This window comes from Lepisosteus platostomus, chromosome 12 (assembly GCF_059453375.1).
Source record: "Lepisosteus platostomus isolate fLepPlt1 chromosome 12, fLepPlt1.hap1, whole genome shotgun sequence".
Taxonomy (NCBI): domain Eukaryota; kingdom Metazoa; phylum Chordata; class Actinopteri; order Semionotiformes; family Lepisosteidae; genus Lepisosteus; species Lepisosteus platostomus.
In genome coordinates, this window is record NC_142622.1 from 13,039,305 (window position 1) to 13,051,441 (window position 12,137).

Here is a 12,137-nt window from a genome sequence, read left to right on the forward strand (position 1 = left end):
TGAATCTGGTTCTTATCATAATGAAATACTTTTATGCTTACAGCTTGGTTCTTGATGGGCATTAATTAATGTACAGTATGAAAATTAAAATCAATGAATGTCACTTCAGTATCTAAGTTCTCCATAAATTCATAAAAAATAGTAATTAAATAGGTCACACAAAGGAAATTTAGTAAAAAATAACTTCAATATTGCAAAACCTAAATTACAAAATCCTGACTCTTTTCAAAGATGTGTTTAAGTAGGCTTTAGGTATTCCATGCCTACTCACACTTCCTTGAACATTATGCCTTATTTGTAAAAAGATTTGTATTCCCAAAATAATTTTTTACTTGCTCACGTTCAAAGACAGTTATTTGGGATAGTTTTAATTTGACCATATCTACAGCATGTCACCTCCCTAGGACAAATAATGATCAGCTTTCCTGTTCAGAAGACGAGCTGTGGATACACAAAGTCTCTCTCTCTTCAGGAAGGAGACTTTATCATGTAGAATTGAGAGACTGATAGTCATTCAAAAACGGTAAAGGATCAGGTGAAGTAAACTGTCAAAGAGCAAGTAATGATAGCTGTACTGTATAATCTAAAGGTTAATTTGCTAGAGCTAAGGCAGTTTGTTTTTGTAAAACCTGGTGACATATACAATTCCAGCTCTCTCTTGAATTTGTCCTATTAAATTCTTGAAGTTCAGCAGATGGTAATTGTATTGAATCACCAGATTTATCCTGTGGTGCTCATGCTGAGGTGTAGGTGACTCAATAAGACTGGTCTCTGGAGAACCTGAATCAATAGAGAACCCATTTGTAGAGGATGCATAGGAGTGCTACAATGCAGTACCTTGTACAAAAAAGGGAAAATACTGTTCCTTCTTGGTAATCTCACATTTTTAAATCAGTTTACACAAAGTTACCTTTTTCTTGAATTTGCAAAGCTTACACATTGAGAATGGAGCATAATTATTTGCAGTATAACATGGTACACAATAGGCATTTACAGTACAATAAGTGCACTGTATTAACAATCAAATGTCCAAGTGGTGTTTAACCTGTAAGGAAGCAATACAGATTTTCTTGTATCTAATTGTTCTTGAAATTGTATTTTTTGATTTATTATAGAGACAGAACATTTTCATTTTTTCCCCTAATAATACCTTTAATTAGTCATCAGTTTAGTGTATTTTATTAATTTCAAGCAGATACACATTGAGTATTTGTCTATTTAACTTTATTACACAATTTATAGAAACATTTTAAGAAAATAATTAAGCTGTAAAGAGTCACTTTAAAAAAAAAGAAGGCTATAAACAATGCTGTGTAATTTACGCAAGCTAGATAGAAATTAATTGAGTTGTAAGTTAATGTCCATTAAGTAGGTAATTTTGCCTTTAATACATCATTGAACAAAAATTGAACAACTTGTCTGCTGGGGCATGGCAGCTTTCTTTTTTTATCACTTATGATTATTTCCCAATTGTTTTCTTGTTCCATAAGTTTCTTTGAAAAGAATGATGAATTCTGCGGAGGGCCCTTTACTAAAAATCACCTTGTTGAACGTGCAGCTTTTGTCTGTGCTTCTTTGAAGACTCTAAAATATTTTTTACCTGTCTTGGATGTCTTTATATTTAATTTGCGTATATATTGTAATTGTCTTTATATTTATTTGCAAATTTCTCTGTCATTTGCAAACAGACCTCTTTGGTTTGGGAAATAGTTTAGCGTTCTAAAAATGTGCATGTGATTATCCATGTTAAGGAGCCTTTAACAATATGTAGTGTTTTCTTCTATAATTTTCACAGTTAGAGTAGAAAATGTAAATAATCATTTGGAAATTGCAATTGTAAAATCAAATAGCAAACTTCAACAAGAAGAAGAGAAATCCTGCTGAGAAAAATGTAAAGAGGTCATCTTTAGTCATTCTCCTCTTATAGTACATGCTGTTAAAATGAGAATGAGCTCATAAACGCTTGTGTGGTCTTTAGGTCTTCTTAGCGGAAGACTGACTACCTCTGGTGTGCAGTGTACAGTGCTGAATTGTTCTCAGAATTCGGCTTACACATGCCGTATGAAACATTTATAGAAATTTAGTTGGACCTCTGTGTGATCAGTCTCTGCTGCAGTGAAAATCAGATTTCTATTAAAAAAGACAATGCTTTTAGATCTATGACTTTTCACTGAACCAATGAATCGGAAAATGACTTGTTATACCTTCAGCCAGAGATTTTACCCAATTATTTGCATGTAGATAGGCTGTATGAATTATTTAGCAAAAGTTATTAGTTCGTGGCACATACAGTACTTCTGAATCATAAAGCAGGGGAATATAATTAAATGCCTTCTCTGATGTGAACAGGAAAATTGGGCTGTGATGTGAACTTTTGACACAATGAAGGGCATTAGCCATCTTGTTATCAGATTGATCTTGCACAGTTCTTTATTAAAAAGCTGCTGGAAAAAAAGTTCACCACTTATAAAAGATCTCCGTGGATTGCTATACCATTTGTTATTGTTTCGACTGACTGTTGTCATATCAAAGTAAGGAGCCATGACATAATGGCCCATTATGCCTGAAATTGCTTTATGTCTTGTTAAATTTATAAGGAAAAAAGGGGTAAACCCTGCAAGTGTTATCAGTCACCTTCTAAATTCCATTTTAGAATAATTACTGCTAGAATAAGGGCTAGCTCAAGTAAACAGACTTCTTGAGACGTGGCTGTAATGTTCCTGAAACATGCCTTTTAAAATCTATTTATTACCGAAGACATTTACTACAGAAAAGTTCAATTTGGCCTAGGATATTTTTTTATTTTTTGTAAGTCATGCCATAATTAGATTTCAGAGTAGACAGTGGTACATTGTCTCTTTAGTCTGACATGTTTTAGCTAAAAGAAATTAATTGGAATGCAAAATTGAATTGAGAACAGAATTAAGCTCTTTACTGTCAGAACAGTTGAAATTGAGTATTGTACAGTTGAGGATTATAGCAAATCTCTAAGGTTCCTGGCAGTCTTATTTTATAAAGAAAATATTACTGTTACCAATATTGTAAAGCAAAGATAGCAAAGGTGATATCAGGTACTTGTACAGGGTGTATTGAGAAATGATTTTGTGTAGCACAGCTGATACAAGAATATTTCTATCTTTTACTCATGACAATCAAAGATGCTATGCGACCTCAAGTTTATTTATGTATGATGTAATGCTGTATAGAACAGGAGTTCATCTTTCACCTGTGGAAGCTTATGCACAGCACTTTCAATTACAGCCTTACACTACTCCAAATCAACAGAGGAAGCTCCTCTCATCCTTTCATAGCTCATCAGATGCCTTTACTGCCACTTCAACACTATAACATGTTAGATTATCTTGATTTTTCACATATTTCTGTATAGCATAACATAGCTAACATTAGGATGATAGATGTTGGCATAACAAAAGAAAGTCTTCTAGCAATCTCTGCTATTTTCAGTTTCAATCCTCAAAAAAGCATCTGTGGTTACTTAAGTGAGAATTTGGTCTTTTGCCCATCAACAAACTAAACAATCAATTTTTGCTGCTTTCCACAGACGTTCAAGGAATTCAGGGGCCTAAATTAGCTGGCCGCAATATATTTTCGTGAAATGTTATGACTAGTATTTGTATGTTTCATTTGAAGGTCACTCCATACGCCTGTTGGGTCAGAAAAAGGATAATGGAAAACGGTTGGGGGGCGCTCGATTGGATTTGCCGAAGATTAGGAAAAACCCACTGATAGAAATCATTTCCATCAATACAGGGTAAGCTGCTTTCAAACTTGCTCATAAAATATTCAGCATCACCTGAGAATTCAATTTATTTTTCTTTGCCAGACATGGTGTGGCATTGCTGCTGTGACTGTCTTCCTAACTTGGAGACTGAAATGATCTGAAAACCTCAGGGGTTTCGGTTGTATCAATATCAGAAAGCACTGTTTGGTCTTTTTTACAGATTACATTTGTTTGTTTTGTAGATGATTTCATTATAAGTTATAAGTTATGCTCTCAGGAGTCTTGAGTTTTAATTTCATTTTATTGAATTTGAACAAAAATTGCATAAACGTTTTGTGAGGCTACTATCGCATGTAAGGCTCATAGTAGGAGGATTGTTAATATTTCTTTACTTCACGTAACTGCATGGTTTTGAAGTGCAAACATTTCATTATGCTTATGAATCAAATATGGCTTTGTTTTCCTATTTCAGTATTGGTAGTGTCCTAAATGGCAGTTCGCTCGCAGCATTTGTGTGAATCACATGTATTATATTATATTCATACAATATATATTGTATGCTTTATATTAAGGAATATTATATCAAAGCATTCTGTTTTTTAGCAGGAAGGATGCTTTCTGCCATAAAGGGCAATGGCAGGTAGAGTTAGGGACAGCCCCAACAGCTTAAAAGTGCTGAAATACTTTGTAAAACAAAAAAGGTTTTTGGAGCAGCAGTATCCAATGGTATAATTTTATTTCCCAAAAATTGCTTGATGTTTTCATAATGATTTTTCAAACAATTTGTAAAAACACATTTCTATAAATTTTTAAATTCTGTTGGATTGTGCTGGAAATGTGCAGATCTGCATATGCTAGCAGTTTGCTCTTGATATCCCTAAGTGTAAAGGAGTGGTACAAAAGTGAAAAATGTGTTACCAAGAGTTCTCAGTCTAGGTCTAACATAGGTTATACATAAGAACTAATAAAGAGCTGATTATACCTTGGTAAATTTGACAGTTGTGCACCCTGTCATGTTTAAGGTGAACCACACATGGCTGGAAGAATGCTGGTTTGAGTTATTTTTGCATTTAGTTGCTTAATGTCAGCTGGACATACAAATGAGAAAAAAGATTCTGTGGCTTTGCCATTTCAAAGTCCTTTCTAAACTTTAGATGTGGGAAGCACTCCATGGTTCAGAACAGAATTTTCTTATATTATGCTGAACTTTATAAATTATTATACTAAACCCCACAATCGTTTTCTCTGTTAGGAGATAACAGAACAATGTTTACAATCCTTTACATTCTGAGCTATGGACCCCTCTCAGTTTCATATAGCTGAATACCTGTGCTATATCTGAAACAGATGACTGGTGACTGATGATGTCTAGTGATGAAGGTATTGTAACATTAAGTGAATCTTTCCATACATCAAGTCTGTTGAATGTATTTGGTTTTCTTGTCTTCATCTCACACCTATAGTTTAATGTATATCAAATGTTTGCTGACAGTGGTCATATACTTTCAGTCAGTACTGGTTCTCTGAATTTTAAACTTTTAAAAAAATGGCTATATCAGTAATTTTAACCTTTTTGCAAAGGAACCTACCACAGTATTTGCTGCAAGAGCTTAGAGAAAGTCAGGAAGCCACTTTTTGAAAATACTGTTGTGTCAACAAGGCAGACTGTTCCTTTGCAACTGTTGCGTCTCTGCACAGGACTGTGACCTCTGATCTTTGAACTTCAGCTGAAGCTGAAAATAGTGGTCCCTTGTAATCTGGAAGCCTACCACCTGCAGAATTGTTAACCTGTTTCTGTGAAGCCAGAGGACCTTTGATTTGAAGTGCGAAGGGAGAATTAACCAAATGTCATCAGTATTCCTGCTCATGTTCTTCTTCATGTTTCAAGGCAGAAGTAGATTCACATTTTATTGCACTTCACTGTGGGACCCTTCTATGCAGCTAGGCTTTGTTTTATTTCCCGATTTCCAGAATAAGCCTTGTCTAATGCATTACAAGCATCACACTCATACAAGAAATTGCACTTATGTTTCTGTAGTATACTTTGTTTTTCCATTTGGCCTTTCTTTCATTTCAGAAAGCAAGGGCTAGTTACTGGCATCAGGACCCTGCAGCAGTGCACTTTCAGATATTTCACATTTGCTTATTCCAGTTTGATCCAAAACCAGTTTTTTGAAGAAAACTGTACTGCTGCCTTTACTGTTTCCCTTGTGCTACATTTACATACACGTTGACACCACCCTCACAGATGTGATGGCTGCCAACTTTTGCCTTCATTTTTGTGTCGTCTGTATGGTATAATAAGGGCTGGTCACAGCAGGCTACATAGAAGATATGGGGATGTAAGCATAAAATGATCACTGAAGTATGGAACCCAATTTATCACTCTGTTGGCTTTTGATTGTGTTCATATTTTTGGAGGTGTAACAGTCTGGAAGTCTGCTGAGGTTATTCCTTTGAACTTCACTAGTATCCACTTTGACCAGAACTCATATATCCAGGTTTCTTGTACCTATATGGAACTGTCATTTTCAATTACAGAGCGAACTGTAAAAATAAGAAGCAATAGCCTCTTCAGAAGGAACACTGTAAGAGATCAGTCTTTCCTATTTTAGAGTTTTCTGTACATTGTAGATCCTTTAATTGTTTCTTCCAGGAAATAGTTTATTAACTTAGACTTATTTTCATGAATGTGCTATATAGTTATTGGTATATAAAGTTCCCAGTATGTTAGGCTTATCTTTTAACTGTAGAGCTGCATCTACAGAGCATTTGTTAAATCTTGTAAAATATAAATTTTATATAATCCAGTTTTAGACTGTTCAGTGCTTTAGGATTGACTTGTTTTTGCCGAGTGATAGATTGTACATTTATTCAGGGCTTTGCATAGGTGATGGCTTTGCTAATTAATTATTAAATCAGAACAGATCCATGACCACATAAGTAAACATTAGATGTTTAGGATTCACAATATGCACACATACAGTTTTTGCTTTGGTTGCTAATCAGATAATTCAATAAGAGATAAGAACTAAGAATAAAATAAGAGATTCTCATACAATCAAACTTTAATTCATGGGTGGAATTTTTCTTACTCCTTTTGAGGTTACCTCAGAGTGTACCTCTCTTCTGCAATAGAATGTGTAAAATGCATTATCTGACTTGAACTGAGATCTATATTTATGATAATTGATGCCACACATTTAAAGCATGTTTTATTTGTTCACTCCATGCTTTATAAATGTTTGGACAAACAGTTGTTAAAAGAAAGGCTGTCCCATTTTTGTAGTTTGTGTGGGAATTAGAATGCAAGCCAGCTGTGATAGGTTTTATTATCATGAAATGTTTCAGGGACAGACTGAAGTGTCTTCTTACGCATTTCTTGGTATTTCTGAGCACAGTCCTTACACATGTAAACAAGTACTCTCTGTTCTTGAAGAGTATCAGTGCATAAATTTGTGTCTTGGCATGAGTGAAGTTTATGCAAGGAATAATCCTTCTCTTTGCTCAGGCTACAGTTATCCCTTTTGACTCAGACTTAGATGAACAAAACAAATTAAAGTTTATCTCTACATTTCTACCACCATGTGCAATGGTTCTATTCACTCATCGTTAATAACTTCAGTTAAATGTTAGAAAGGTAACCCTAGTTATTGCCGCCACAAAATGATTTTATATTATATGGTTAAATTGTAACATGAAACTGGGATGCATTGCACTTTAATATTAGATTGTCTCTAAATGTGCGGAAAGTGTGAATTAAACGTTGTGCTAATTTTATTGTATTTCCTTGCTTATTTGTGTGTTTTTAGTTTTGAACAGTTAGGACTAGTAAATAGTATTTTTTTCAAGCTTTACAGTGAGCTCATTGATAGATGATAACCATCAAGAAAGGTGATGAAAGAAAGGTAAAATACTTCTTTTTAAAATGTGTTAAATATGTATTATCATCTTAAACTATAAGATGACTTATTTGCAATTAAGGTGCATAACTATATCCTTCAGTGATCAGTATGCTTTCTTACATCATTAGCACTAAGCAGCATTTTCTAAATTTGTATATGCATTAAGGAGGCTGCTATTATGACACGGTAACCTTTTGAACTTTAGGTCTAACCTGTCTGCAGTTTGAGCTTCGTTGTGTCCTTTTTGTTCTGAAGCACAGTTTGCTTCTGTTTTTTATTCTTCTTTTTCACAGTTACTCCTCAAGCTACAAAACACAGTGCCAAAACGTTCTCATTATTCTACACACAAGAAAGTTTTCTTTCTACAGATGTAAAACATGGCTGCCTGCCAGAGCACAAGAGAAAGCAATTTTTTTATGGGATGGTGCTATTTTTTTTACCTAATATTTCTAGTTAATATTTCTAATTCACAACATGAAGGCTGACATTCAGAGCTAATAAGCTTTACTTAATCACAGCTTTATTTACATGAAGAATATATGAAACCATTAAGAATATATGCCCTGAGTTATGATTGTAGAGCTGCAAAATATCTTATGGTGCCTCTTGGTATGTAAACTGTCGTTTGCAACTTCTAAAGCATGGGTAAGAGAATACCTCCACAGTCCCTATGATCTAGGCATCCTCCTTCCTTACTTTTGTGTCGACCATATTGTGTATAGTGAATATACACTAACATTCTGGCTGAAGATCTCTGTGAACATTTTGGTCCTCACCACTTTTAATATTAATAATGGTAGAAAATCAAACGAATCATAAAATAATAAAGTACCTTGTACTCATGCAGTCTGAACAATAGGCATTTTCCTTATTGTTCTAGCCTGTGGGAACAATATTATTTTTGTTAAATGCATTAAGTTAAGATTGAGAGCATTGTTCTAAAGGAAGCAAAAATGCTTAGAATAAATGCAATAAGCCACATGGAAAATATGCATAACTTTGTAATTAATATTGTTCTGCTACTATAGTTGGGGTTTTTTATTATTGGTTGACTGCCTTCCTTGAAATACTGTATGACCCTTTTCACTTATTTAAAAATAGTCTGTGTTGTAGATCTATGTTTTCAGTGTAATGACACCAACAGTCTAGCAGACACTGATCAGAAGAGTTTTTTTTAAAGAATCTGTACTCTGGATGTTAAATATTTTGCACTAAGTAGTACTTAGCGCTAAAATGTCCCAGAGAAATAAGAGGAAATCTAGAAATGGCTCATGTTCTAAATGTTGTAGATTGCAAAGACAAGTTGCACAAAAAAAACAGAAACTTGTTTTGTTACTTCGGACATTTAACAAATGTAATATTGTATTCATATAACTTTGACAGATGGTAGGAGGGATTTATCCAGGACTTCATATTATTGCAGCCTTTAGGGCTTATTACCGCTAATTTTCTTCAGACTTTGTCCTTGCATTAGATGAGTAAGCTTTTGTTGTTGTCGTTTTTCATTGTCATGTGTTGTTGTTGGGGTTTAAGGAGGATTTAGTGAACACTGGAATGCTTTACTTACTGATGGAATTAGTTCAGACATTTGTTTTCATGTGGTGTCAGTACCTATGTGTCATTGCTGGAACTGTACACTATGTGACCTTAATATTTTTCAAATTTTGTATCTGTCCATTAGTATCTTTTTACTTATTTTATGTAAATTCCGTCATGATGATTTAGTTAGCAACCCTATGTCACATACTTCTAATTTATTATTTGAAACAATTTAAATCTGAATTCTGTGTTGTTTACGAACTAATTTTCAGTAAGTGTAATTAAAATAGTTGTCATGTGTAGGACTTCTCATGACCTTTAAATTGTAAGGCACTTCATTTTGACAGAAGTCTGCCTAGCAGCTTTGAAAAATACTCTCTCCCCGGCAACTTTTATCTCTGTGGCTATTGGTGAGCCATCGGGGTCACATGAGAGGGCCGCCCAATCCATTTGAAGCCAGTGATGTTTTTGTGTTGTATGTGTTAACCAGGCAGACATCATAAATCCAGATGGCCATGTCTAGTTTTATAGACATCACATTTGCTTTTCAATTAACTGCAGAGTTACTCTAAGCAGGCTGCTCTTTACAGGATCAGTTTAATAGTGCTTCCATGATGGAGCTTTGTGGACAGATAAAAACACCCCACTTTACCCATTAATCTGTTGAACTAGCACAGTTGTTTTTCATAACAAATTTGCAGACCTTTGCAGAACTTTGCAGACCTTGTGTCTGTTTTTTTCATTGGGAATGCGAAGTTTTTTTTTTTAAATGTACAATTTAATTAAATATTTTGAACATATGTAGGTTTTATGTTAGTTTCACATTAGGGAATTTAAAATGTTTCTGATTTGTTTAAAAGCACAAGCTTTTTATTGCTTACCTTTGGTGGTAGGGACCAATTTATCTAACAGAAGACAGCCATTGTATTACATCGTATTACATACTTTAAAATGTCTTCCTTGTTCAGACACTTAGATTCTATGTTTCATGTGCAGACATTCGTCAGAAAAGACCATTTTTAAAATTTTAATTTGTTTTTGAGGTAATAGTGACATCATGCCTGACATTTCAAAGTTAACATCACAGAGAGCCCTTTGTGTTTGAAAAGTCCTGAAACAGTCTTCAAGATGGAATAGCAATGGTTCAGTGTACAGTATCAGCACATTTGGACTGGTGTTAAAGCTAGCATTTTCTTTTTTATTTTGCCTGGTAGTGGTAATAACCTTCCCAGTTTGTAAGCCATTGCTGTTTTGACATCTTGAAACTCTTTAGCAGGGGAATGGTGGCTGTGACAAAATGGTATTTAGTGATCCAGAATGGCATATTATGAACAATACTGTAGTAATACTGTATCTAAATACTGAGGCACCTTTAAAATGTAAATGTGATGGTTTTCTTTTTGTCCCCAAACTAAGTATTGATTTTAGTGAATGTGTATAAAATCATTTACAACTATGGGGGGAAATAAAAACAAACTAAAATAAGAATTTAAGATTATGATGTGGAAGAATACAAGTATAACTACTGGTTTCTGTTTTAGACTTTAATTTAGTTTTTTATTTTATTTATTTCTACATTTTGAGGATGTTTATTTGGACTCTGAGAGCATGATTTATAATTGAAGGCTTGCTCTAAAAGTTTTTTTTTATTCTGACTGCTTGCTTTATTTAAAGTTGGTATTTACAAAAATGTATTCTGAAATAGTATTCACAGAATGGGTCTTTAACAGCTTGGGTCTTCACATTAAAACAAACTCTAGCTGCCTTATAGTCTGCATTAAATGATAATTTGGGCTATTCTGTTTCAGCCCCTGTTGTTAAGAAGCCACAGCTTTGGAGTTTTAACCCCAGTTACCATAATAATGGTTTACTGTGGTGTACCATCTTCTTGAGCCCTCAGATGGTGGAGTGGAGGTTTTCTATGGAAACTGAAAGCTTTGCTATGTAAAGATTTAGGTATACTAGACCTATGCTGTAGTATAAAGCTTTTCAGTTGCAACCAATTTTTTTATCGTGTCAGTACTGTGTCCTTAATTGACGTGAACCCAGAAGCGACAATATGGCAGCATGATCTGTTGGTCTTAGTTTCATACATCATTACATTTTAGTGTGTGATTCTATGTTTGTTATTTGTTTTGGATACTTACAATAGATTGTTCACTTCTTAAAGGCTTGAATCTAGTTCTTGTCTTGGTTTAAATTGAGGTGGTCTACTACTAGTTTCTGTTAGTTCTCTACTCTACAGGTCCTGTTCTCTATAGCTTTTATGACCAGTGTCTTTGAAGGCACAGCTAATGCATTTTAATTTTATTGCTGGCCTGACATTGAAGTAGAACAAATCATTGGGAGCCATGTTTGCCCTGAAAGGAATGAGTGAATAAAAGTGCATGTGGAGTGACATAAGGCAGCTTTCATATTTAAGTTTTTTGGTACATTTCATTTTAGGTCATAACAGCTTTAGCACTTTGTCTTACATCAGCGGAAAATGAAATAATAATAATAATACTTCTCCCTTAGGATTCCGGACGTACAGTCTGGTGAAGGATGTGGGGGTGGAAAACATTTCCTTTTTCGTGCTAAAAAAATCTTTTTTTGTTATTTGTTTTGCTCAGATCACTGGTCATATGTCTTCTTTTTTACATCACTATTGAAGAGGAAAACATTGCATGCTGCTTGTTTACAGAACCCAGAAGGGGCTTTAGCATTTCTGAGAACCTTGTTACTGTTTTTAAGCAAAGGTCAGATTAACATGTTGCCAGTGGGCACATGCTTTCTGAACTTTTCTTTCCAAAACCACAAAAGCATATGATAACCACGTGGCCTTTTTTTGCACGGCACAGGCACACTGATAGACTTTGTCTAGGGAACTGTCAAACTTAACAGGCTCATTGAGTGAGGGATATTAAATATCTCTGGTAATTTTCAGTCATCTAAGAAGAGGCAAGCTGTAA

General features: G+C 34.4%; 1 protein-coding gene across 5 annotated transcripts in view; it reads left to right on the forward strand.

The window, feature by feature from the left end:
* Positions 1-12,137, forward strand: part of cdkal1 (CDK5 regulatory subunit associated protein 1-like 1) — a 431,336-nt gene that overhangs the window by 133,891 nt on the left and 285,308 nt on the right. For all 5 annotated transcript variants that reach the window (XM_088601024.1, XM_088601020.1, XM_088601022.1 and 2 more), the window contains one exon: positions 3,652-3,772. In XM_088601024.1, coding sequence (XP_088457150.1) covers positions 3,652-3,772 — 121 coding nt within the window. The remainder of the gene's footprint in view (positions 1-3,651; positions 3,773-12,137) is intronic.